Here is a 27,422-nt window from a genome sequence, read left to right on the forward strand (position 1 = left end):
GCCTCGGAGCTGCACTAGGGCGCGGCCCGCGCCCTCTGGGCTGGATTCCCCCCTGGGGAGCCCGCGGAAGCACTTTGCATGTAGTCTCATGAGACCCGTTTTGGAATTCTGACCCCCGAAACAGTAAGAAGACACATTTGTGTCTTAAAGCACTAAATTCAGGCAGCAATAGGAAACTAATAACGCCATCTAGTTAACGTCTTAATTTTAGCAATAATATATTCACTTCTAGTGTATTAATATATAAACCCATTTGTTATTAGTATATTCTAAGATTTTTGGTTGTATTTCTAGCTATCTTTATCATTTTCAATAGTCCCTTGTTCTTTGATTATCTCATCAAATTTTTTAAAATCTCATTGTTATTTCTGGTTTGTTTTTACACTTTTCATTTTGAGATGACTGTCAATTCAAGTGAAGTTGTAAGAGATAATGCAGAGGGGCCGGCGCTGTGGTGTAGTGGGCTAAGCCTCTGCCTGCAACACCGCATCCCATGTGGGTGCCGGTTTGTGTCCCAGCTGTTTCTTGTCTGATCCAGCTCTCTGCTATGGCCTGGGAAAGCTGAAGAAGGCCCAAGTGCTTAGGCCTCTGCACCCTTTTGGGAGACCTGGAAGAAGTTCCTGGCTCCTGGCTTCGGATGAGTTCAGCCCTGGCCATGGCCACCATCTGGGGAGTGAACCAGCAGATAGAAGACCTCTCTTTCTGTGTCTCTCCTTTGTCTGTAACTCTGCCTCTCAAATAAATAAAACCTTAAAAAAAAGAAAAGAAATGAAGAACACAGAAAAAGCCCTAGATCCTTGAACGAAATTTCCCCAGTGGTGACATCTTGCAAAGCCATAGTACAGTAGCTCAACCAGGATGTGCCGTGAATAGTCAAGATACCTGTGTCCAGCACCACAAAGATCCTCATATTATCCTTTTTTTAAATTTTATTATTATTATTTTTTTTGACAGGCAGAGTGGATAGAGAGAGGCAGAGAGAAAGTTCTTCCTTTTGCTGTTGGTTCACCCGCCAATGGCCGCCACGGCTGGCGCGCTGCGGCCGGTGCACCGCGCTGATCCGAAGGCAGGAGCCAGGTGCTTCCTCCTGGTCTCCCATGGGGTGCAGGGCCCAAGCAGTTGGGCCATCCTCCACTGCACTCCCTGGCCACAGCAGAGAGCTGGCCTGGAAGAGGGGCAACCGGGAAAGAATCCGGTGCCCCGACCGGGACTAGAACCCCAGGGTGCGGGCACCGCTAGGTGGCGCCGGCTCATGTTATCCTTTATTTTAAAATAATTTATTTTATTTATTTCAAAGACAAAACCAGAGAGAAAGAGAGAGAGAGAGAGAGAGAGAGAGAGAGATCTTCTATCCATTGGTTCTCTCCCCAAATGGGCTAGACTGGAGCCAGGAACTCCATCTGGGTCTCCCACATAAGTGGCAGGGGTCTGAGCACTTGGACCATCCTCCACTGATTTCCCAAGTGCATTAGCAGGGAGCTGGATTGAAAGGGGAGCAGCTGGGACTCTAACCCTTGCCCTGATGTGGGATGCTGGCGTTGCAGGCAGAGGCTTAACTGGATGCACCAGGGTAGCCTGCCCTCCTATTATCCTTTCTGCCATGTCACACCCTCCCTCACTGCTGGTGAGCACTATTCTCTTACCCATTCCTATAACTGTCTTTTCAAGAACACACATAAATGGACTCATACATTATGTAACATTTTGCCGTGGATTTTTTTTTTCACTTAGCACAGTTCTCTGGAGACTCAGCCAAGTTCTGCCTGCATCAATAGTTCTTTCCTATTGATCTCTGAGAAGTGCAGAACAGGTTGCCACAGTTTGCTTAATCACTCAGGTGTTGAAGGTCATCTGGTTGTTTCTAGTTGTTGGCTATTATGAATTAGACTGCAACTGACATTCATATTTGAGGGGTCTTCAAGATGTTCATGGAATATGTGTATTATGGAAAAGCTGTGGGGGCGGGCACTGTAGCACGGCAGGTTAAGCCACTGCTTGGGGCACCTGCATCCCATATCAGGGTGCCTGGGATGAAGTCCCGTCTCTGCTTCCGATCCAGGTTTTGCTAACACACCTCGGAGGCAGCAGGTGACGGCCCAAGTGCTACCCATGTGGGAGACCCAGATGGAGTGCCTGTCTCCTGGCTTTGGCTGGACCAGCTCTGGCTCCTTCAGGCATTTGCGGAGTGAACCAGTGGATGAAAGCTCTCTTTTCTCTCTGTCTCTGTCTCTCTGTCTCTCTTTCTTTCTCTGTCTTTCCCTCTCTGTCACTCTGCCTTCCAAATAAATAAGATAAATTTTTTAAAATAAATAAGTAAATATTTTCTCTGCCTTCCTGTGGGTTACATGAACACTTTTTTGAATGCCATTTTAATCCATCTATAGTGTTATCATTCAGTGTTATAATTTTTGCTTCAACACATTAACCATATTTAGGAAGCTTGAGAGAAGGAAAATCTATTGTGTTTATCCATGTATTTGCTTACATACTCTTTATTTCCTGATGGTTCCTTCTTTCACCATTTCCTTTTTGTTTAGAGAACTGTCTTCAGACATTCGTAGGGTAGAACTGCCGGTGACTAATTGTCCTTCATCTGAAATGTCTTGATTTTCTGTTCATTCTCAAAGGCCATCTTTACTACATTCACAATCAACAGTTAACTTTCTTTTCTTTTTTTTAAGATTTATTTTATTTATTTGAAAGCCAGAGTTGGGAGGGGTGGGGAGACTGAGAGAAAGAGGACTTCCATCTGCTGGCTTGCTCCGGAGATGGCCACATCTGCCAGAGTTGGGCAAGGCAGAAGACAGGAGCCAGGAGTTCCATCTAGATCTCCCTTGTGGGATCAGGGGCCTAAGCATCTGGACCGTATTCTGCCACCTTCCCAGGTGCATCAGCAGGAAGCTGGACAGGACACGGAGCAGCTGGAACACAAACTGGCACCCATATGGGATACCACAATGCCAGCCCCGACAGTTACTTTCTTGCGTCACTTGAAGAATGTGCCCCTTGGGTATGGCGTCCTGGCCTAGTGGGTTAAGCCTCTGTATGCAGTGCCAGCATCCCATGTGGGCACTGGTTTGAGTCTGGCTGCTCCAATTCCGATCCAGCTCCCTGCTAATGCACTTGGGAAAGCAGCAGAGGATGGTCCAGGTCCTTGGGCCCCTGTACCTACATGAGAGACCCATATGGAACCTCTGGCTTCTGGCTTCCATCTGGCCCAGCCCCAGCTGTCGTGTCCATTTCGGGCATGAATCAGTCGATGGGAGATTCTCTCTCTCTGTAACTCTTTCAAATAAATAAAGAAATCTTAAAAAGGAAGGAAGGGAGGGAGAGAGGGAGGGAGCAAGAAAGGAGGGAAGAGGGAAGAAGGGAAGAAAAATGTGCCACTTTCTTCTGGCCTCCATGGTTTATAAGAAATCTGGTATCATTCAAATTGTTTTTCTCTGGGTGTGCTTTCTCACTGCATTCAAGAATTTTCTTTAGTTTGGAGATGTTTGATTTGTTTTGGTGCAGATTTTTTTGGGTTCATGTTTGGGGTTGACTCAACTTCTCTGAATCTTTCTTCTTTTTCTTTCTTCTACCAGATTCAGGACATTGTAGCCATTGTTTTTTGGCTTTCTCAGCCTACCATGTCCCCTGTCCTGCAGAGACACCCATGACACAAGCGTTTGATCTTCCATTACAGCCCTGCAGGGCCCTGGGAGTCCATGAGGGTTTTCCCCTCGAGGTCTGTTTTTCCTCTGTTTTTCAGATTGGGTAATTTCTATTGTTCTGTCTTCTAGCTCATTGATTTGCTCCTCTCTCCTCTTCATTTTGCTCCTGAGACCATGCGTTGAGTTTTTAATTTCGTTTATTATATTTTCAGTGCTAAAGTTTCCATTTGGATCTTTATAGCTTCTCTTTCTTTACTGGGACTTTCTGCAATGTTCATTTGTTCCACACGTGCTCCTTGTTGCTCACTGAAGTGTTCTTATGTTGGCTGCTTTAAAATCTTAGATAATTGAAGTGTAACTGTCATCTTGGTTTTGGTATCTATGGGTTGTCTTTTTTAAATTTGAGACTATCCTGGTTCTTTTTTAAAATATATATTTATTTATGTATTTAAAAGGCAGAGTTAGAGAGGGAAAGACAGAGATCTTCCATCCACTGGTTCACTCCCCAAATGGCTGCAATAGCCAGGGCTGGGCCAGGCCGAAGCCAGGAGCCAGGAGCTTCATCCAAGTCTCCCACATATGTGCGGGGGGCCCACGTACTTGGGCCATGTTCCCCTGCTTCCCTAGGTACACTAGCAGGGAGCTGGGCTGGAAGTGGAGCAGCTGGGACTCAAGCTGCCCACATGGGATGCTGGTGCTGTAGATGGTGGCTTAACCCAATATGCCACAGCGCTGACTTCTCCTGGTTCCTGAACTAAGTGATTTTTCAATTGAAACCTAGGCACTTAGTAGATTGCTATGGGACTCTGGGTCTTATCAAAATCTTCTATTTTAGCTGACTTAACACTGAAGCCAGAAGGTGAGGGTGCTGCGTAGAGAGTCCTGCCTGGAAGGGATAGAAGTGCAAGGCCCCATGCAGCTTCTGTCACCCAAGGGGGTGTGGGTGCACCTTACTACTGAGCAGGTCTGGGACTCCCAATTCCCCACCAGGCCTCCATTGAGTCCTCCTTGACTAGAAGAGTAGGAAAGCCTTGGTATTGCACCCTGCATGGCCTCTCCTGACACCATGGCGAAGGGCTGGGAGAGCATCATTACCTATGAGCCACTGTGAAAGGTCTCTCTACTCGGCTTCCTAATTCCACCCAGAAGGGAGGGGTGGGGCCCTGTTACTGCCAAATGGTGGGTTAAGTCCAGGCTCCCCACATGGTTTCCACTGGCAGAAGGAGGGAGGTTTGTCACTGCCAAGGTCCCCTACTTGGCCTTTTCTGACATCACCTGGTGGGGACGGTGGGGCAGGTGCCACGTCATAGCCGTGGAGTGTGGAGTCAAGGTTCCCTCTTGGTCTTTGCTGCCATGGGTGGAGGTGGAAGTCTAGTTCTTTTTATTTTTTAAAAAAGATTTATTTATTTATTTATTTGAAAGGCAGAGTTACAGACAGAGGGAAAGACAGAGAGAAAGGTCTTCCGTCTACTGGTTCATTCCCCAAATGGTCGCAATGGCCAGAGCTGCACCAATCCGAAGCCAGGAGCCAGGAGCTTCTTCCAGGTCTCCCACGTGGGTGCAGGTGTCCAAGCACTTGGGTCATCTTCTACTGCTTTCCCAGGTCATAGCAGAGAGCTGGATGGGAAGAGGAGCAGCCGGGACTAGAACCAGCACCCATATGGGATACTGACATCGCAGGCAGAAGATTAAACCTACTGCGCCACAGCGCCGGCCCCAGGAGTCTACAGTTCTTTCCTTGGTGCAACTGGAGTAGAGATTTGCTCTCTCAGTTTTCTGTCTTGCTGGGCCTTTAGAGAGCAGGCTCTGTGCACGTGCATGTACTCATTGATGCTGTTAGGTTTTTGTCTCCCTCAGCTACAGCTCTGGTATGTGGGAGCCGAGAGGAAATCAGGACACTCAGCACCACGTTGTGCCTTCGATCCTGAGCTCCCTGGCCGCTCCGCCTGCTCGCCACTTTTCAGAGTCCTCTTGAATATGATGTTTTATATATAACATTTAGGGGGATTAGTTGTACATAACTAGAGGAATAGGGAAAAGTATGTCAAGTCTCCTTTCTTACTTATTTTATATTCTGTGATGATTTCAGTATCTTAAAACCTTGGGGATCTATTTTTTTAATTTAAATTTATTATTTATGTTATTTGAAAGGCGGAGAAATGAAGATCCTCCATCTGCTGGCTTACTGCCCAAATGCCTGTAACAGCTGGGGCTGGGCCAGGAGCTGGGAACAGTCCAGGTCTCCAGTGCAAGTGGCAGGGACCTAGGTACCTGAGCCATCATCTGCTACCTCCCAGACTGCAATGTTAGCAGGAAGCTAGAACTGGAAGTGGAGTCAGGACTGGAACCCAGGCACTCGAACATGGGATGCAGGTGTCCCAGGGGGCATCTTACCTGTGGTGCCAAATATCAGCCTCTAAATTTGCTTTTTAACAATTTTTTTAAACATTTTTTTTCCTCTTCTCCTTCGTGGAGAACACTGGGACTACAAACTGGGGACCATGTTGGTCTTCTTCATGGGTCCTGGTTTCATACCTGAATTCTCAGGTGGTTTTCCTGGCCTGCACATGTGTGCTCTGGGGTTAACGGTCTGATCCCAGCGCTGTGACTGGCACTTGTGCCCCAGGACTCGGGCTCACTTGTTGACCAGCTCACACTTTATCTCCCTTCTTCCTTCTTGTGGGGGAAGGGTTGGTACACTGTGAGTCCTCTCCTGCATGCTCAGCAGTGCTTTCCAAAGGTTGTGCTGTGGCAATGGGGCCAAAAATCACTGGTGGAAAAGGAAACCCTCACAGATGACAGTTGGCAGTATTACCCCAAACACAACCAGCAGAATGGCATTCCTCATGGTTCCAGACTTCTGTTAAAAGGCCACACATGAAGGTATTGTTGGCATTTTGAATCTCTTAATAATAGTAGTCACTTTAGGTGTGATAGATTATTGGAATAATACTCAATCTTTAGTTATCTACAGCAAAATCGAGCCTTGCTACATTACCATAACTGGACTCAGGACAAACTTGTCTCTGGAGTAGTTGAGAACAAGGAGAAAGGAGCAGGTGTCTGGCCTAGTGTTAAGATGGCTCACTAGGCTAATCCTCCGCCTGCGGCGCCAGCACCCCAGGTTCTAGCCCTGGTCGGGGCACCAGATTCTTTCCCGGTTGCTCCTCTTCCAGTCCAGCTCTCTGCTGTGGCCCGGGAAGGCAGTGAAGGATGGCCCAAGTGCTTGGGCCCTGCACCTGCATGGGAGACCAGGAGGAAGCACCTGGCTCCTGGCTTCGGATTGGCGCAGCGCACCGGCCGCAGCGGCCATTTGGGGGGTGAACCAACGGAGGGAAGACCTTTCTCTCTGTCTCTCTCTCTCACTCACTGTCTAACTCTGCCTGTCAAAAAAAAAAAAAAAAAAAAAAAGATGGCTACAATCCGTATCGCCATACCCAAGTTCCACTCCTAGCTCCAGCTCTCGACTCCAGCTTCCTGCTAATGCAGATGTGATGGGTCCCTACCAGTTATGTGGGAGACCCAGACTGAAGCCCAGCTCCTCACCCAACCTCAGTCATCGCAGGCATTTGGAGAATGGGAGCTCTCTCTCTGTCTCTCAACTAAATAAACAAATATAAAGAAAAAAGACCTAGGTGAAAACAAGGACATTGGCACTGGAGGATACGCTGGAAAAGAGTGAGGTGGTGTGACAGCTGCAAAACGTGGTCTAACCTGTAGCCCGTGGTGCAGCCTCCCCATACAACTGCAGCTGTAGCTTGAAAAATCCTTTGTGTTATTTTCCCAAGAGAAACAAGTCTTTCTTTTACCCTCCTGCAGCCTGTCCTCACCATACTGCACAGGGACACAAGGGGTTTTCTCTACCCATGCCCCCCATTCACGACTCCTCTTCCCTCGGTTTATTCAGTAAACAGATTCAAGACGTTCCTCATTTCTTGACATGCCACGAAGCACAGTGTGGGTCCCAAAATGCGTTTTTTCTCTTTACAGCTTTGACTCTTCTAGTTTAAAGTACTGTGCCAAGAAGGGCCCGGCATGAACTCACCTCTCCAAAGAGAACAGAGAGGATTGCAGATACTTGCTGTGTGCCAGCCTCTGTCCTGAGCTCCTTATGTGTATTTGGTTCTTTAACCCCCCCACCCCCGATGATCCTAAGGAACAGGTGCTTTGATTGCCCTCACCCCACAGGAGAGGCACAGAGAATCCTACAGCCTTGTGCTTAGCAAGTGGTGGAACTCCCCATCGTCCTGGTCAGTTTGGCTCCAGATCTACAAGGCCCAGACCACACCCAGTGTGTGTGATGCTTCAAGTCTAACAACAGAGCAAAATGGAGTCCTTTCACAGGGAGAACAGGCTACACCACAATGCATTTATTCTTGAGAACAGTACACCATCTTTACAACTTTCAAAATGTTACTATCAACTGTCTCTGCAACTTACTTATCAAGCTGATTCAAAAAAAAAAAAAAACCACTAAAACCAGAACAACAGAGCAGAGTGAGTCACCAGCACCATCGTCAGCCATCCTTGGCCACACATGGGAAGACCCTGAGATCGAGTCAAGAGATGAGCTGTGCACGTCCGCGGAAGGAGACAGCGTCCCGCCTGGGCGTCATGCCCTCCGGGGCCTCTGACTGTCTAACTCTCCTTTAAAATCTGCAAAGAAGGAATTGCCCAGGTGAGATAGCCCTTCAAGGGGTTGCTGCAAACAGAGTAAACGTGGAGAAGGCCAATCTCTGCTCTCAAATGTGAAGACGTGTTCTGGTGGCACATGGAGAGCTGTCCCTGGATGTACTGTTACGTTCTACTGAGGCTTTGCTGGTGGCACAGGGAGAGCTGTCCCTGGATGTACTGTACGTTCTACTGAGCCTTTGTCCCCCCTTTCTGCAGCATGTCTTCTATTTCTTCTGAGACTTTGCCTTTGTAGTCATTTGCTTCTATTGCATTTAACTTCTCTTGATACTCCAGCGGCAAACCATTTTGTTTGGCACCCATGCAAACAACCTAGAAACGGTTAACACAAACAGAACAGTCCTTTTAGTTAGGAACATAATTCAGTTTAGCATGCCACAGCTTCATCTGCATTGTCAAAGATGAAATATTACCTTTCACATGATTCTAGAAAACTGAGATATGGTTCTTCCTCTCACACTGAGCATGAGTGAGCAGGGACTTTTCTTTTTTTTTTTTTTTTTTAAAGATTTATTTATTTATTTGAAAGTTGGAGTTACAGAGAGAGAAGGAGAGGCAGAGGCAGAGAAAGAAAGAGAGAGGTCTTCCATCCATTGGTTCACTCCCCAACTGGCCACAATGGCCAGAGCTGCACTGATCCAAAGCCAGAAGCCAGGAGCTTCTTCCCGGTCTCCCGTGTGGGTGCAGGGGCCCGAGGACTTGGGCCATCTTCTACTGCTTTCCCAGGGTACAGCAGAAAGCTGGATTGGAAGCAGAGCAGCTGGGACTCAAACCGGCGCCCATATGGGATGCTGGCACTGCAAGCCAGGGCTTCAACCAGCTATGCACAGCACCAGCCCCGCAGGGACTTTTCAAAGCCCCATGAGGTATCCTCATGGGACAGCAATTTCACTCAGTAATATGACTTAAGATATTCTTATATTAAGACAAAATCTATCTAACTGTATAGAATTTGCTAAGGAAAAACATTCTTCAAAAAAATTTAAAGTTTCCTAGAACAGTTTTGGTTTCCATCCTGAAGTATATTCTTTTTTATTTTAAGATTTATTTATTTTATTTGAAAGGCAGAGTGACACACAGAGAGAGATCTTCCATCTGCTGGCTCACTCCCCAAATGCCTACCACAACCAGGGCTGGACCAGGCAGCAGCTAGAAGCGAACTAATTCCATCCAGGCCTCCCTTGCGTGTGTCAGGAACCCATGTACTTGGGCCATCATCTGCAGCCTCCCAGGAACATTTAGCAGGAAGCTGGATCAGAACTTGATCCCAGGCACTCTGATGTGGCGTGTGTGCATCCCCAGCGGTGACTGAACCCACTGTGCCACCATCCCTACCCCCTGAAGTCTGCTCTTGTTCTGAATTGGACATGGGAATAAATGGTAGCTGTGTTTGTGGCGCTTTCAAGACTGATGCCAGGCTCCACTTCAGAAAATCCCAGACCAGACCCTGGACCTGAGTTACCCTCTGCAAGTGCCATCTCCCAACTGGGCCTGCCAACAAGTGCCTAAGCCGGGGTTTCTGAAGAGGAATACTGGGGTCTCTCTCCCACATTCTTGTCTTGTGCCTTCAGGGGCAACTTCCATGACTCTGAAACAGTGTGGCTTTCTCCATCAAGGGAGGGAAAACTTTTCAGTAGTAACTGTATGTCTCTCCTTAAAAATGAATCTTAGTGTGCACAAAATACTGTTTTGTGGAGGAATAAAGTGTAACAAAAGCATATGTACAGACTCACCCTATTAAAAACACACTCATACGTGCTCCTTTTGACTTTGAGAAAGAAAAGGGATGGCTAGAATTCTGATTCATACATGTTTCTTTCTTTATTTTTTTTCCCACAGGCAGAGTTAGACAGTGAGAGAGAGAGAGAGACAGAGAGAAAGGTCTTCCTTTTCCGTTGGTTCACCCCCCAAATGGCCGCTACAGTCGGCGCGCTGCGCCAGGAGCCAGGTGCCCCCTCCTGGTCTCCCATGCTGGTGCAGGGCCCAAGCATTTGGGCCACCCTCCACTGCCTTCCCGGGCCACAGCAGAGAGCTGGACTGGAAGAGGGGCAACCGGGACTAGAACCTGGGGTGCCGGTGCCACAGGCGGAGGATTAGCCAAGTGAGCAGTGGCACCAGCCTGATTCATATACCTTTCTAAAAGCTTTTCTTTTTCTTTACCAAAAACAAAAAAAAAAACTTCTACCATTATATGTGAATCAGATCAGGTTTTAAAATCTGTACTTTAGGTTATTACCATTTTTGTGTTTAAAAACGTTTTGAGAGGCCGGCACTGTGGCATAGCGCCTGAAGCCACCACCTGCAGTGCCAGCATCCCATATGGGTGCTGGTTCTAGTCCTGGCTGCTCCACTTCCGATCCAGCTCTCTGCTCTGGCCTGGGAAAGCAGTAGGAAATGGCCCAGGTCCTTGGGCCCCTGCACTCCAGTGGGAGACCTGGAGGAAGCTCCTGGCTTTGGATTGGCCCAGCTCTGTTGTGGCCATCTGGGGAGTGAACCAGCAGACAGAAGACTTTTCTCTCTCTAATTCTGCCATTCAAATAAATAAATCTTTAAGAAAAAACCATTTTGATTAAGATGAATTGTCCACATGGAATTTAAAACACAGAAAGCCTTTTGAAAACAAGACATTCTTTAGTTGATCTCGGTGCAAAGTAAAATAGAATCGCCACAAACCCCATGAGTGGCTCACCTTTTTATACTGTGGAGATGGGGGTGCGCTCTCATAGTTTGTCATCAGGTAACTTCGACAGGTTAACTCTTTCCCTTCTTGAGTGGACACCTTAACTTCTATCACCACATAGATTCCACTTTCTACCCCTTCTTGCCTGGAACCAGAAGAGTCAAGTTTCAACCATATTTGACTTAGGCAATTTGGTTGACAGCATAAAGGCTTTAATCAACTTGGGTACAGCATTAAAAATGTAACTATATACATATACTTGCTCCCTAGGTATTTTGGAATATACAGCATATAAATACCACATTATCTAAAATAAACTTAGCATTTCAACCAGAAAGTCTGAGAATTAACTCAGTACAGTCAGTCCTCTGTAACTGAGAGCGCCACATGTGTGACAGTGGATAGAAAACATTAAAAAGTAATCTGTATCTGAACACGTACAGGTCTTTTTTCTTGCCATTACTTCCGAAACAATACAGTTTTTACAAGTGCTTGCACAGCATTCATATTGTATTAGGTACTGGAAGTACTAGAGACGATGTGAAGTATGCATAGGAGGGTGTGTGTCGGTTGTGTGCAGACATGCAGCACTGCATAGGAAGGACCAGGGTGTCAGGATTCTGGAGTCCAGAGGGGTCCCAGCGCCGGTCCTGACAGGCAGGGAGGGGTGGCTGCAGTCAGCAGACCCAGGACCGGTCTCTCTCTGCTCGTGCTGTCTGAAAACATGCTTCAGGGTACTGCTTCCCGTCTCTGCGTCTCTGAAACTGTTGTCTGGACTGCAAGACTGGCCAGTGTGTTCTGACTCCCGCAAAGGCAGAGGGTGGCTCCCTCTTGTTCACAAGTCAAGTCAGGGACCGGCCACATGGGCGTCTGCCTTTCTCAAGGTCTGTGCTGTTTGGCCAACTTTCTTTGAATGGAATGCTGTGCCACACAGCTCTGGAGTGTGGTTATAAGAAACATGAGAGCACTTCCAGTGTGTTGTGAATGCTTTACAAATCATTATTACTTACTCACCCATTCAACTTCCATCCTAAAGAATGGGTTTAAAAAAAAACACTAAATTGTTCTTGAAATAAAAATATGTAACTGTTACAAACATCTCCATGTTTTTTATGACACTACAAAGATAAATTCTTATAACAGACAACTAACTGAAAAATAAGGGCTTTCATCTTTTATGTGGGATAGCACAACATTCCCTCAAATCTCAATCAGAAAGCGTGCCCCTTGCAGACTTCTGAACAGACTCACATCATCTTGCTGTGTGTGTCGACTGAAGCGTCAAGAACATGCCCCTAGTGTATGGCTGTGAGAACCTGACACACGTGTGCACATCCTTGCATAGAACCCACTTCTGAATTAGTCATTTTAAACTTATAATTAGAATCCACCTACTCATCCAGAGAACTTAAATTGCTTTTGTTCATTTTCCATACTACTCCCCACACTTCATCGCCAGGACTTTGAAAAATGGTGGCTATACCTCCATGCCACCTTTGACTCGTTTTGCCTTGGAAATTGCCAAAGTCAAGTTTAAAATCCTACAAAGGAAACCAAAGTGATATGATCAATACCCACTCGAGCCCAAATTTCCCTCCTCAAAATAAAAAGGATTTACCTTTGAACTGCATGCAATTAAAACAGTCAATAAATTGTGAGTTCCTCCTATGTATAAGAAGCTGTGGGGAATACAAAGATGAGCAGACAAGGACCCAGATCTCGAGAGCTATGGTTGTTTTTTTTTTTTTTTTTTTTGCATATTTTCCCTTAAAAATAAACACACTGAATATGTACAGGTACCTTAGTTAAAATATAAGGTTTAAGGAAATAAAGTCCCATAACCCAATGCCTTAATACAACCACTGTCATTTTTGCGAATTACTTCCCAGTTTACTTATGCGTTTTTACTTACAGACAAGCTGGTTGACAGTTACAGTTAACATATCTATTTTTATGTCTGTAGAATATAACAGGATATATCACCATATCTGCTCCAAGGAAATTGGCATTACAGGTGATTTATACACTTTTGAACATTAACCTAATATTCACAAATTGCACTCAGTAATCCTAACAGCAGCCCAACACTGAAAAATTATTGGGTGCTATACATTGTGCTGTTAGCGTTACATGGATTATCTCCGCTTATCCTGCCAACAATTTATTATACCCATTTTTACTGTGGCTTAGAAAAATCAAGCAGTTTGCCTAAGGTCTCACAACTAGGAAGTAATGAAGCCAAATGACTGGTCCAGTTTCCTCCCTCACAGAGCAGGGCATCAAGGGGATCAGAGTCCTGGGGAAAATTCAAAGTCCTTACCTGGCTTGTCTGCTCTGGGGAGACTTCTGTCTGTGCAGAGCTAAGTTCCCTTAATAGTAAAATTTCGAAAGGTTGGGATGGGTGATAACTCAGGTCCTTTCTAGGTTTATATATCATCCCTGTCTCCTCTGTTTTCTCAAAAACCATGCCAGACATTTCAGGGAAGAGGTGGATCCGAGGGACCCGTCCTTCCAACTGGCAATCTGGAGGTTCCTCCAGCACCACGTGTCCTTGGCAGGAGACTGGCAGATGGGATGAAGGTCACAGCCCACGCTGGGCACTGGCTGGCTGCCGCTGAACCCGAAAGCCGACTTCAGTCCCCCGCCTGCCGCCAGGGACACGGGCGGCCCCCTTTCCTACTGCAGGCTGTTCCCCGGCCTCTTGTTCCCTTTGCCAGTTCTCCCTCCGCTGCCTGAACGCTGCCCCTCTCGGGGCTCCGCCTAGGCCCTTCTGCTCACACAGCTGTGCAGCAGCTTCAGATACCATCTCACACCCTGATCCTCTTACAACCCGGGCCAGGTGTCTCCTCCGAGCCTCAGACATGTGCGGGATGGGGCCCAGCACCCAGCTAAATGTTTACTAGTGTTTTTCTGTGCACGCAGCTGTCTAGGAAGCATTTTAAACTCCAGAATGTTCTAACTAGCCTTAGGATGTTTCCCTCCCAAGCCTGGTTCTCTTCTTTCTGTACTCACTGTCAGTTTTCTCGGCCTTGATGTCTCTCCTCCCTTCACACTCAGCCACCAGGCTTTCACAGTGTTATCTCCTACACTTCCCTCGCTCGGGTCCCTCCACCCTCTCCTGCCGCCACCCCGGTTCACGGTGACATTCATTCCCGCACCACCTGCTGCTGCAACTTCCCAACTCGGCCCCTCGATCAAGTCCATTTTCTATAGCAACGGGATGAACTCGCACGGCTCCAAGTCTGGCCCTTGATTTCGCTTGTTTCTGCAATGGCTCTCTGATTTGGCTCTGGGGTCCTGTTAACAGTGTGGCCCTTTTCCACCCCCCCGGTCCTCATGCCACACTCTCCTTGCTAAATTCCAGCCACACTCAGGCCCTTTGCATACACTGCTCCCCCACCTCTGCAATTGTTCACATTTTTAAGGAAGGCTTTCCCGAGTGTCCTGGGCAACTCAGGCCCACCCCTCACTGCAACTTGCCTGTGTGGTTTTTAAGACTGGCCATAGACCTGTAACTGTAACCATGTGTTTGATCTGTCTTCCTCCTGCCTTAACTGTAAGCTCTTGAACTCCCTGCTTACATCTGGGGAAGTCCCTACCTTGTGCATTGAGGGTACAGAGGACCAGCGCCTGACTCCCATATCTGAAGCTTCAAAGGCCAGAAGTTGATGCTCTCAGATTGGACAAGGCTTTGCCAATGAGGACACTCATCTGGGGCTTTGAACTAGAAGTGGTGCCCAGGACAGCAGGGGAGCTCCTCCCGTCCGGTGGTGGGCATGTGGGACACTGGCAGGCAGGGCCCAGCTCAGAGGGTGCTGTTGCTGTGTCCCAGTTTCCCCGGTTCGGCAGGGGTGCGGCAGTGGCTCCCTGGGCTGGTTCCATCCTGTGATGCCGTGTGGGCTGTGCACCCTTCTCTCCGCCTGCCTCTCTGTCCACATTGTACCCCTGCCTTCCTGGTCACTGTGACCTCTCCAGCAGCCTTTCGACACGTTTCTGTCCTCTCTTTTTGCTTCAATCAGCCAGTTTCTGTTGCTTGGAACTAAGAACTCTGATGAGCTTAGCAGAGATCACTTTTGTCTAGGTCAAAGCTGTCAGAAGGTTTTGTGCGCAACCTGTTTGCACATGTCTCCTACAGAGTGGGAGACCCCAAAGCAGCGACTTCGCTCAGTCGGGTTTGTTCAGTGTTCCGTGCTGCAACAGGAGTGCTAAAGGCTGCACTGCACGGACCAAGAGCAACAGCTGGAGGTTCACCCACCCGCCTGCCCTCAGGGAGGAGGTACAGTGCAGGACCTGCCAGCTCAGGAGAGAGACAGATATGCAGGTATTCTACGATACCTGGTGACAAGTCGTGGTACAGGAGTACCCGCGGGACTGGTGCTGGGAGGATGTTCCTAAGTTAGTGGACAAGGGAGAGGAGGCCGCAGTGGGGCAGAACCGGCCGCAGGTGGGTGCGCCAGGAGCGGGCAGCTCAGGGCATTCTCAGGCGCCGCTGCCGCCCTGGGGTCAAGCACAGGATGGTGAGGGCCCCGGACGAGGTGGCACCCCAGAACCCCGACGCGTCCTCACCAGGCGGAGCTGCATTCCCGGCCCGTCCTGCCCCCGAAGATGCGATTGCGGCGGCCCTGGCTTGGGCGTGTGCACCGCGGGCACGAGGCCGCAGGACCCGCCGGGGTACACTGACCTGCAGGCGGGCCACGCAGCAGAACGTGGCCGAGGGATTTCGGAGGTGGATCCTCTCGGTCAGCAGGTTGCTACCATACGCGAAGTATAGGAAAGTGTCCTCCCCCTGGCCCGAGCCGTCATCGCAGCCCGAGTCCGCCATGCCCCGCCACACGCCCGCACGCCTCGGGGGCTGAGAGCAGAAGCGTTAGGAGCGGAGAGCGAGAGCAGCGCAGCGGCCGGCGACCCCAGCCCAGCAACAGCAGCGTCGCCGCCGCCGGCCCCAGAAAAGGCGGAAAATGTGGGTCGGGCGAGTCGAGAGCGAGCTCCCTTCTGATTGGCTGCCGCCCCACCAACGTGGGTCGCCCCCTTTGATTGGTCAAGCCCCACCTCCTGCTCTCCGCCCTCCGCAGGGACACTAAATACCGTGTCCTGATGCGACCGGGGCCTGATTCTTCATTGGGTACGCTCTCCCGACGACCCGCCCCCCTTGCTCAAGGCTCTCTCTGATTGGTGGGTGCTACGCGGAAGCGGGTCGGACTCTGTGGACTCGGGCCGAGGGTCGCGGCGCGCGGGTGCTTTCTCGCCTTGGACTGGGCGCGTGGTATTGTGCGGCAGTTTCTGCTCTTTACGGGTCTCTGGCCAGATCCAAGGTGGGGCCGCGGGCCTGGCCACGCCCCCGACGGGGTCCCTCACGCGGCCGTCCTCCTGCTTAGTGGGAGTCTGTCGGGAAAGGTCCGAGTGTCCACCCCACCCGTCGGTTCCCGCGTCTCCGGCCCCGATCGCCAGTCTGACGCCCTAAGGACGCTTGCAGCCTGGAGAAGCCCCTGGCGAGGCCCGCGGCTTCCTCCCCTGAGGAAGCGCTGTGCCCGGGCTCAAATCCCGGCTCTGGCCATTAGTACCCCGGGGGACAGGGGTCTTGATGGAAGCCGTGACTGCGAGTACACACGCCTGTGTAGTTAATTTCGGACTGGAGATGTGAACCCGGAGCCCGGGAGCGATGACAGCCCCGGGAAAGTCCAGGTCCTTTCCGAAGCCAGCTTGAGGGACACCCGGAAAATCACACCAACCAGAGCAGGGAAGGCAGCCAGGGCTGCAGACTGCAAAAACGGTTGGTAATAGTGAAGAGGCAGCCAAACAACAAACACAAAATTAAACCTCAGTTGCTACAGGGCCGGCGGTGACAATGGCACGGATGCTTCACGCTGACAGACAGTAATGTCACATAATAATTATTCTGCCTCCTAGCAGCAGGTGTATTTCAGGGTAATCTGGCTGATTAGCAAGCAGCTCACCTGGCAAAATAGTGACAGTGAAATAATGTGAAATGAATGCAAGACTTAGAAAATCACCATTTAAAAGTGTATTAGAGAGAGAGAGAAAAAAAAAAAAAAAAAAAACACAAGGCAGCTTCAACAGCCGGGGCTGGGGGCAACCACAGCCAGGAGCCAGGAACTCCATCCTGGTCTCCCACACGGTGGCAGAGACCCCAGCACTGGAGTCATTCCTTGCTGCCTCTCACGGTGCACATTAGCAGGAGGCTGGACCCGGAAGCCTCTGCTTCCTCAGCACTGTGTTTTGGGATGCCAGCATCCCACGTGGCATCTTAGCCATCGTGTCCAGCGCCCACCCGGTGGCATAATGGCTTCATGCCAGCGTCACCGATGTGGTGAAAGGGCGCTGGGAAGCAGGATACTCACAGGACGCCACATTCTCCCTCAGAGTAACTGCTGGACAGTGGGGTGCGGCGGGGACTATGAAGAAGTCCCGTTCTCCCACCTGAACCTAGAACAGTCTTATCACCACTAAAACACTGTCTCCTGATAGAGAGCTCCAGCTTCATCTATAAAGTATGTTTCCAAAAATCCATAATCACAACCCAATCAAGCCTTTAATTCCCTCTTTTTTCCCTCAGGAAATGCAAGGGTCGAAGAATCAGAAAAACCCACAACAAATGATGGACCAGATGGATCCAGGCTCTTAAGTCATTGTCATTTAAAAAAAGAAAAAAGAAAAAAAATGCGGCGCCGAGGGATGGCTGTTCTAGCTTAAAACAAACTTCAGAGACGTGGTGACCAGGTGCAATGGCTTGTCCTTGGTTAATCTTGGTTTCACAAACCGGATATAAGAGATATTTTAGGAACAATGGAAGAAATTTGAATTTGCACTGGGGTAGTATATGATATTAGGCAGCTTATTAAGTGTGATAATGGTATTGCACTTACGTAGAAATGTGTATGTCTATTTTTAGATATCCTGGTGTGTTTTAGGGTGAAATACATAATATCTATATTTTAAAATAATTCACAAAAGTAAAAACACAGAAAATAATATTAAATGGAGTGATGTGGATATGGGAGTTTATTATATTACTCCATCTATTCTATGTTTAAATGTTTTCATGTTAAAAAGTTAAAAACTATGGGGCCAGCATTGTGGTGTAGTGCATAAAGCTGCTGCCTGCGACACTGGCATCCCATATGGGTGCCTGTTAGAGTCCCGGCTGCTCTACTTCTGATCCAGCTCCCTGCTAATGTGCCTGGGAAAAGCACCCGAAGATGGTCCAAGTGGTTGGGCTCCTGCCACCCATGTGGGAGACCTAGATGAAGCTCCTGGCTTTGGCCTGACCCAGCCCGGCCATTGTAGCCATCTGGGAAGTGAACCAGTAGATAGAAGACCTCTCTCTTTGTCTCTCCCTCTCTTTTTGTAACTCTACCTTTCAAATTAAAAAAGAAGTTGAAAAAGTGATATATAGAAAGTGCCAGGCAGAGAGTGAGCACTCAATAAGCAAGCATTGTTATTCAATGATATACAAATAGGAATAGTCATGCCACCGTCCCTGCCTTCAGACGTCAACCAGCAATGGAAGACTTACTTCTCTCTCTCTCTCTCTCACTTTCTCTCTTTCTCTGCCTTTCAAAAAAAAAAAAAATATATATATATACACATAGAACTTAAATGTGTCCTTGGTTGTTTCGGAGAGCAAGCTGCTTGGCTTGGCCAACCCTGCTCTATTTCACCATACTTTTCATGGCCTCTGCTTCCCAGCACTACCATTTAAAATGTCCTGTTTTCTAAATTTCTAAAATGCATTATTTTATTATATTTAAAGGTATTTAATTTCTTCTTTCTATCTGTACTTAATTTCAATTGATTTTCTCCACAATATTTTGCAAAGCTCTCTGAAGTTACATATTGATATCTCCTTGAACACTGAGAATTTAGCCTTACCCAGGCATCTGTCTTCCCCGTATATCACATGGGGCACTGACTCCTGTTGGCCAGCAAGGGGCAGTAGGAAGCAAGGATAGTTTTGTGTTTTTATTTACTATATTTGAAAGGCAGAGAGAGAGAGAGAGTTTGATCTTCCATCTACTGGTTCATTCCCCAAATGCCCCCAACAGCAAGGTCAGTCCAGGCCAATGCCAGGAGCCCAGAACGCAGTCCAGGTGCCCCATGCAAGTGGCAGGGACCCAGGGGCTTGAGTCACCCCTGCTGCCTCCCAGGATGTGCTTCAGCAGGAAGCTGGATCCAAAGCCGGGTTGGGGCTGGAACCCAGGGACTTTGGTGTGGGTTGCGGGCACCCTAAGCATCGACCTAACTGCTGCCCAAACAGAGCCCCAAGGATAGTTCTGTTTCTATGTTTGTTTTTTCAAAATGTAACCAAAGCCTGGTTAATATTAGCTAACATTCACCGAGCACTTATTAAATGCCAGGCACCAGTCTGGATTCTTATCCAGGTGTGCATCAGTGCATTAAATCCTGAAAGCAGCCCTCTGTGGAAAATGCTGGGATCATGCTCAGCTTCAGTCAAGGAGACTTGGGACAGGAGCTGCACGAACTCGCCGCAGGTTGCAATTTGCAGAGACTGAGCCGCAGGGTCTGCATGTAAGGGCATCGCCGGGTGCTGTTTTCCAAATTTCTCACAATTTCATATAAAGTGCTCCAGATAAAAGCACTTATTAATAATCACTTTCAAATGCAGTCTCTGTCTCGTCTATATTATGAAATAATGATTCCAGCTTTCAGTCACTTGATAATGAAGCTAATGAAATCAGATTTCTGCCAAATGCTAGTGATCTTTAAAGTTTTGCTATTGCATCATTACGAAGTTTTGGGTGCACACAGACACAATTATATATGTAAATTAATATATAATTACATAATAAGCCGGCGCCGCGGCTCACTAGGCTAATCCTCCGCCTAGCGGCGCCGGCACACCAGGTTCTAGTCCCGGTCGGGGCGCCGGATTCTGTCCCGGTTGCCCCTCTTCCAGGCCAGCTCTCTGCTGTGGCCAGGGAGTGCAGTGGAGGATGGCCCAGGTGCTTGGGCCCTGCACCCCATGGGAGACCAGGAAAAGCACCTGGCTCCTGGCTCCTGCCATCGGATCAGCGCAGTGCGCTGGCCGCAGCGCGCCGGCCGCGGCGGCCATTGGAGGGTGAACCAACGGCAAAAGGAAGACCTTTCCCTCTGTCTCTCTCTCTCACTGTCCACTCTGCCTGTCAAAAAAAAAAATAAATAAAAAAATATAATTACATAATATGCATGTATATATATTTATAATAGTGGATCATGATGATAGTATTATATATTATTAATAATGTATGATGGTACTTCACAAAATCCGAGGAAAATTGAACTTAGCCGTTTATTTTGTGGGCCATTATTGTGGCCCAGCACCACTGTGAGATGCTACCAGTTTGAGTTGCAGCTTCTCCACTTCTGATCCAGCTGTCTGCTAATGCACCTGGGAGACAGCAGAAGATGGCCCAAGTCCTTGGGCCTCTGCCACCCACACGAGAGACCCAGATAGGGTTCCATGCTCCTGGCTTTGGCCTGGCCCAGCCCCGCCATCGTGGTCATTTGGGGAGTGAATCAGTGGATGGAAGAACTCTATCTACCTCTCTATAACTGTCTTTTAAATAAATAAATCTTTTTTTTTTAAAGAAACGTTTATTTTGGTGCAAAAAAGTTTACACTCTGCACACAGAGGTACTCAAGAAGTTTATGGAAATGTATGTTATGAGAAAGCTATGCATGGATTTAAATATTTTTTGCAGCAAAAGAAACTTAAAAATAGAGCTTGCGTATTCATAAATGCTGCAGGCAGAGTGGACAGTGAGAGAGAGACAGAGAGAAAGGTCTTCCTTTGCCATTGGTTCACCCTCCAATGGCCGCCGCTGCCGGCAGCGCAGCGCACTGATCCGAAGCCAGGAGCTTCTCCTGGTCTCCCATGCGGGTGCAGCCCCCAAGCGCTTGGGCCATCCTCCACTGCACTCCCTGGCCACAGCAGAGAGCTGGCCTGGAAGAGGGGCAACCGGGACAGAATCCGGCGCCCCGACCGGGACTAGAACCCGGGGTGCCGGCGCCGCAGCTCAATAGGCTAATCCTCTGCCTGTGGCAATGCTGCCCGTTTTAATCTTTGCTTTTAAGAGGCTGAGAACACAGAGCTCCCATCTGCTGGTTTACTCCATAAATGCCTGCAATGGCGAGGGTGGGGACTGGAGCCCAGAGGTGTTGTACAACAGAGAACCCAGCTCCCTGTGCAGTCACCACCTCCTCTCCATTCCCACGCTCCCCACCCTGCCCCTTCTTCTTCACCCTCTCACACCCAGATTACTGCAACAGTCATGATACAATATCATTTCGATGATGTACTCATTTAAATAAGGCAGGCATAGCAAAATGCTTTGGGAGCTGGAAGCCTTTGAAACACTCAAAATACTGTTGTGTGATTAACCACAGTGCTCTCCACATAAACTGTCTGCATTTCCTCCGAATCTTTTATTTCAGTGCTGGGGTGGTTTGGGGTGTAAGACTTATGCGAGTGTCTGTGAAACTCGAAGTGAGACGTTCGCCAGGGCCTTGGTAACAGCGGGAGCCAGCACCTGCATGCGCTCAGGCCTTTATGTTGGTGTTGTTTTTCCAGGGCTGGTTTCTCTGACTGCTTCTCTGTGGAGTTGGAGAAGAGGTTTAGGCAGCTCAAGAGGAAGATGGGAATCCCATGAGGCCAGCACAGAGGTGGGTTTGGGAAACGGTGAGTGGTTCAATTTCAGTAGAGCAGAGCTCCTTTAAGGAACCTGGACACAAGTCTGGGAGGGGGTGAACAGAATCTGTAGGAGGGCCTTGAATTTTGCATCGGTTGAGAACGTGGGGTGATGAGAGGAGAGTCACTTGTGGCTTTGGAGCCCTCCTGCGCCTTGGGCAGGTCAGCCTTGGGGCTGGGAGAGGGTGGGGGGGATGGCAGAGTGTGGCAAGGTCCTAAGAGCCCGAGCCAGGTGGAAATGCGGGGACAGAGGGGAGTGGACGAATGCCAACAGCTTCCATTCGACTTTATCACGCTCCTCCTTTCTGTCAAAACCAGTGGAGGCTCCTTTGTTCGTGACTTTTCCAAATCCAGGTCCTTGTGCAAGCCCTGTCTTATCTGATCCCACTCTGGCTCGTCTGGTTTCTCAGATGGCAAACCCTTTGGGGGCAGGGGCCACACCTTACGTTCCTGTATAACTACAAGGCTCACCGCAGCATCGGGGAATCAAACATTTGCCAATTATTTGAGCCAGAGTCGCCATCTCCCCTACTTCACACAGGCCCCCAAGCCCTTCTTTCCCTGGGATTTTTCCCCCAGCTTCCCAAGATTTACTGAGAGGCATTTGTTCTTAAGTTCGGATTTAAGATTTTAAAATTCAGACTCATACATTAGCATATCCTTTGCAAATTTTACCAGCCATCATTGTATTTGTAGTATGTCTCCTTCCAGCTTACAGTCTGTCACATGGCAGGGAAGCACGCCAGCATATATGAAATCACAAACAGAGAACAAAGGAACGCATTGAAATTCCAGTAGGCAGTAACTTCTTAGGCTGTTTTACAGACACCCTATTTTCTTTATTTCTTTGAGAAGCAGAGAGAGAGAGAGAGAGAGAGAGAGAGAGAGAGAGAGCAAGCTTGCATTCTCTCGTTCACTCCTCAATTGCCCATAGTGGTTGGGGCTGGGTCAGTGGAAGCCACGAGCCAAGGAATCAAATCCAGGTCTCCCATGTGGATGGCACGGACGCTATCACTTGAGGCATCCCCACTGCCTCCCAGGGTCCCAGCTCCCTGCCTTAGCAGGAAGCTGGAGTCAGGAGCCAGAGTCAGAGCTACATTTCAAACCCAGGCCTTCCCATGTGGAACACAGCATCTTAACTGTGTCGCCAAACACCCACCCCCAGATAACCTGTATTCTTGTTTTGAGAGTAACCCGGAGAAGTAGTTCCAGTGTCATTTATTGCTTAGCGCTTAGTAAATGCTTCTATGACCCTGTACTGCTGCTGTAATTATTCACCCGGGAGAGGTGTGTACCAAGGCTGACAGCTGTGCTTTGCTGCAGGAAGGGACATAGAGAGGTGGGAGGTAGGGGACCATATGGAACAGAAAATATTTACATTTTTTTCTGTATCCTTTTGTGTTTTTCCACATTGAGCATGTATTCTTTTATTGGTTTTATTATCTCAAACTGTATACACTATTAAAATACATATCCTGTAAAAATTTGGAACAAAAAATTCCTACCTTACAGAATTTGGGCTCAGCATCTACAGATCTAAAGGAGAATACAAAGAAGGTGATGACTAAATAAATTGCTCAATGAGAAAACAAACAGCAAACACATTTCCCAAGCAGTGCTGCTTGCCAGCACATGAATCAGACAGATAATCAGGCCAGACGGTGCCAACCCTGCTGTCACGTCTCCCTGAGACGCTCACGCCCGCCGACCCGCATGACACCTGTGCTGATGTTCCCTCTTTGCATATAGAGCTGTCCATGAACACAAGTGAACTTTCTCAGTCTGGTTTGGGGGAGGGCCAGCCGTGCATTCTAGGACCATGTGTGCCTTGCAGGTCTCGCTGCCTACCACTTCCAAAAGTCCCTGGAAATACAGAGTCAGCAATCTCTCTTTCATTTACCACAGCTACGTTAGATGGAGATGTGCTAGCCCCCAACTTTACTGCTTCTAATGTTAAAGTCTAACAAGCTACCGGAGTTCATAGATTCATTTCCTCAGCTTGTAAATTCACGAATGGTAGCACTTGGACTTCAGCTTCAATTAAAATGGAAAGGAAGCATCTTGCTGCATGTATCTGCTGCCAAAAGTAGAAGTGATATAAATAATACCAGTTTAAACTAGAATGCAGATTTACTTAAAAATTTCTTGGGTATAGACCTCATTCTTTTCTTCTTAGAAAGAAATTTAAACTCAGTAAGTTCCTGGTATCCCATATATTAATTAGCCGAGAGCCAAGAGTTTTCAGCAGGCCCCCAGAAGAGTAATGGCTTTGGAATGAAGCCAAGCCTGAACATTTGGAAATATTTATAGAAAGTGAGAGCCATGCTTGAGTTTGCTGCTTAATTAACATGCATGGAACTCATGTGTTCCGTCTACCCAACACTCTCCCATCAATAATTAGCTCTTCTCAGAGGCTGACGCTCAAACGAAGCACTTCAGTTGACCGTCAAAAAACTCTGGATGTTTCAGAACCTTTCCAGAATCGCTGATCTAGTGCTGATGTCACCTTTTCCCCATTATTTGCGGCCTTCACATGAGTACGACACCTCCCAATAATGGAGCTGCCAAAAGGCACCTCTACTGATTGTCTTTGTTGAACTCTTATTGGCTGAGAAGACAACAGACATTCTATGGAGCTGAGTAACTGGCAGTCAAATGGCTCACTAAAAATGCACAGTTACTCGTGGGAGAAATAAGGTTTTTGTGTAGAGAAACTTGCTTCGTAAGTCATTCTCTAAACTTTCTGAGGGTAATGCATTTTATATGCCCCATTGTCAAATGCTTTAGAAATTATGTCTCAAGCTAGCTAAATCATGACCTGCTTAAAAACAGTTTTTTAAATTTGAGAAGCAGAGTGTGCTCCTACCCACTGGCACTCCCAAATGCCTGGAGTCACCACTGCCCACCAGGGTGTGCATTAGAAGGAAGGTGGAATCTGCAGTAGAGTGGGGACTCGAACCCAAGCACTCCGCTATGTGGTATGGGCCTCCCAAGAGGCGTCAACCACTGCACCAAACGTTCACCCCCATAAGAATAATTTACTTGCCTTAGGGTCCCACAAAATTATAGCTGCAAAGTTTTATTTCTGTGACCCAGCAATGCCACTCCTAGATATATCTCCAGGTGAACTGACACAAACCACTTTGCCAGGAATCTTCATAGCAGCAGTAGTCACAGTAGCCAAAAGGTGGATGAGTGACTAAATGCATTGTGGTCTATCCATTCCACCAAGTATAAAAAAGGATGATGTACCTGCTGCAATGTAGATGAGCCTAAAAAAATTGTACTATTTGAAAGAAGCTAGATGCAAAGGAAGCTAGATGACTCCAGTTGTATGAAATACACAAAACAGGAAAGGCTGTCAAAAGGGAAATCTGATTGGTGGCTACCAGAGACAGAGATGGATGACAGTGACGGGGGTGGCGGCTCTCCAATGAGATGTTTTATTGCGATGGTGAAAATGTTCTGGATGTAGAAAGATAGGGAGGTGGCACAACATTTTTTTTTTTTTTTTTGACAGGCAGAGTGGACAGTGAGAGAGAGAGACAGAGAGAAAGGTCTTCCTTTGCTGTCGTTTCACCCTCCAATGGCCGCCACGGCCGGCGCGCTGCGGCAGGCGCACCATGCTGATCCGATGGCAGGAGCCAGGTACTTCTGGTCTCCCATGGGGTGCAGGGCCCAAGTACTTGGGCCATCCTCCACTGCCTTCCTTGGCCACAGCAGAGAGCTGGCCTGGAAGAGGGGCAACTGGGACAGAATCCGGCACCCAGACCGGGACTAGAACCCGGTGTGCTGGCGCCGCAAGGCGGAGGATTAGCCTAGTGAGCTGCAGTGCCGGCAACAACATTTAGATGTACTCTGTGCCCCTGAACTGTTCTCCTGAAAATGGTTAAGTCTATGTGAGTTTCTTCTTAATAAAAAATAACCCAGAAAGCCTTTATTCCCACAATGTCTGACCAGTGGTTGTGAGAAGTAATAGTTGAGTGAAGGTAGCTAACTCGGATATCCAGTTCCTTTGCTGTGGGACGGGGCTGAGGGCTTTCACAGATTTGATGTGTCTTCCTGACAGGTCCCTGTCCCCACCTCCCCTGCACTCGGTGTGGCGAGGCCCTTGTTGTTTGGAGAGGGGGTGGTGGCAGAAGACCTGAGCCCGGGTAGGGCCCCATGAATCTTGTGGGAAGTGAAAGTCACCCTTGGCTGACGTGTTCTCTCTGCGGGCTGTCCTTCTCACGTGCTGTCCTTCTCACAGCGTCCACTGCTCCTCTGACTCTCTGGGGTGTTCAGGAATAACAACTGCACAGAGCCTTTCCCAAAGGATGATCTGTGGGACACCAGTCCCCCAAAGTGGTCTTCAAACATGGCTTCTCTGGTCAGATGAGCTGGAAAACAAGGTGCAGTCATCATTTGGCCTCCTTGTGGAACTGGGGCCACAACCACCCCTCTCCCTAGCAGGCACCAAAATCCAAGGATGTTCCAGTCGCCTGTGGGAAATGACACAGTGTCTGCACGTAACCTGTGCTTATCCCCCCATAGTCTTTAAATCATCTGCAGATAACTAGCATAGCGGAAGTGCTATGTAAATAGTTGTTGCACTGTGTTGTTCAGGGAATAATGACAAAAGCCTGCAGATGCAGCATTTTTTTTTCAAGTATTTTCAATCCATGGTTAAATTCCAGGCTTCCAGGTTTGGCCCTGGCTCAGCCCCAGTCTTTGCAGGCACTGGCAAATGAGCAGTAGATGGGAGTTCTCTTGCTCTCTGTCTCCCAAACAAGAACTGGAAATTGGATGTAGGGCTGGCGCTGTGGCACAGTGGGTTAAAGCCCTGGCCTGAAGTGCCGGCATCCCATATGGGCGCCAGTTCTGGTCCTGGCTGTTCCTCTTCCGATCCAGCTCTCTGCTATGGCCTGGGAAAGCAATGGAAGATGGCCCAAGTCCTTGGGCTCCTGAACCCATGTGAGAGACCAGGAAGAAGCTCCTGGCTCCTGGCTTTGGATCGGCGCAGCTCTGGCCATTGCGGCCATCTGGGGAGTGTGAACCAGCAGATGGAAGCCCTCTCTTTCTGTCTCTACCTCTCCCTGTAACTCTGTCTTTCAAATAAATAAAATAAATCTTAAAAAAAAAAAAAAGAAATTGGATGTGCAGACCTGTGTGTGACTGCCTAGGGCTAGCGACGCACATTTGCAGTCTGTGGCGTTTAGGTCCATGGTGGAACCATGGATGGAGTACCCGCTGCATTCCGACCCCTGTTTCCTCTTGGGGAATCAGTAATGTGCGTTACTGTATGAAGGCACCTGAGAATTCCTGTGTCAGGTAACCTGTGGATCTCTGTTTTTATGGAGTTTCCCAAACCTCTTTGATCACAGAACCCCTTTGATGGAAAGCACGTGGCAGAGAACGTGGGAACGCTGCTCTGCAGTGACACGCTGGCCTTGATGCATTTAGGATGAACTGTTTGGTTCTTGAAGACTCACAGTCAATACAATCCTAAATTATCCAGAAAGTTGAAGATGAGCAGTAGTATGTCAGCTAGAAAGGAAGAATCTCAAATCTCTCTATTGTTCTGCTTTGCTACCAGCTGGCTCACTGGGTGGGAACCCTTTAGTACAAGATTGACTCAGGAATGTTGCATTGCGGGACTGACCCACCAGCATCCCATATAGGCACCAGTTCCTGTCCTGACTACTCCACTTCC

At 48.4% G+C, this 27,422-nt stretch overlaps 1 protein-coding gene and 1 long non-coding RNA gene across 6 annotated transcripts in view; one reads left to right on the plus strand and one right to left on the minus strand.

Annotated features, from left to right (window-relative positions):
* Nucleotides 1-7,989: 7,989 nt before the first annotated feature.
* Nucleotides 7,990-16,035, minus strand: GGCT (gamma-glutamylcyclotransferase). The gene is made up of 4 exons (XM_002713666.5): nucleotides 15,707-16,035; nucleotides 12,421-12,566; nucleotides 11,035-11,170; nucleotides 7,990-8,657 (listed from the first exon to the last, which is right to left on the minus strand). The coding sequence occupies exons 1-4, from the start codon at nucleotides 15,845-15,847 to the stop codon at nucleotides 8,514-8,516; spliced, it is 567 nt and encodes a 188-aa protein (XP_002713712.1). The 5' UTR covers nucleotides 15,848-16,035; the 3' UTR covers nucleotides 7,990-8,513.
* Nucleotides 16,036-16,194: 159 nt separating this feature from the next.
* LOC103349439 (uncharacterized) overlaps nucleotides 16,195-27,422 on the plus strand; it is a 35,298-nt gene continuing 24,070 nt past the window's right edge. For 2 of the 5 annotated variants that reach the window (XR_011382971.1, XR_011382974.1), the window contains exons 1-3: nucleotides 16,196-16,795; nucleotides 17,600-17,763; nucleotides 21,614-21,705. This is a non-coding gene — a long non-coding RNA (uncharacterized lncRNA). Of the gene's footprint in view, nucleotides 16,796-17,599; nucleotides 17,764-21,613; nucleotides 21,706-27,422 lie in introns of all 5 variants that reach the window. The other 3 variants (XR_011382975.1, XR_011382973.1, XR_011382972.1) reach the window with 2 other exon arrangements.

This window comes from Oryctolagus cuniculus, chromosome 16 (assembly GCF_964237555.1).
Source record: "Oryctolagus cuniculus chromosome 16, mOryCun1.1, whole genome shotgun sequence".
Taxonomy (NCBI): Eukaryota; Metazoa; Chordata; class Mammalia; order Lagomorpha; family Leporidae; genus Oryctolagus; species Oryctolagus cuniculus.

Coding starts and splice junctions, on each gene's coding strand:
- GGCT (XM_002713666.5), bottom strand. CDS start 15,847: ATGGCGGACTCGGGCTGCGATGACGGCTCGGGCCAGGGGGAGGACACT. Junction 11,171..12,420: donor AATTTAAGTTCTCTGGATGA/GTAGGTGGATTC, acceptor TTCTGGTTCCAG/GCAAGAAGGGGTAGAAAGTG. Junction 8,658..11,034: donor CATCTCCACAGTATAAAAAG/GTGAGCCACTCA, acceptor AACCGTTTCTAG/GTTGTTTGCATGGGTGCCAA.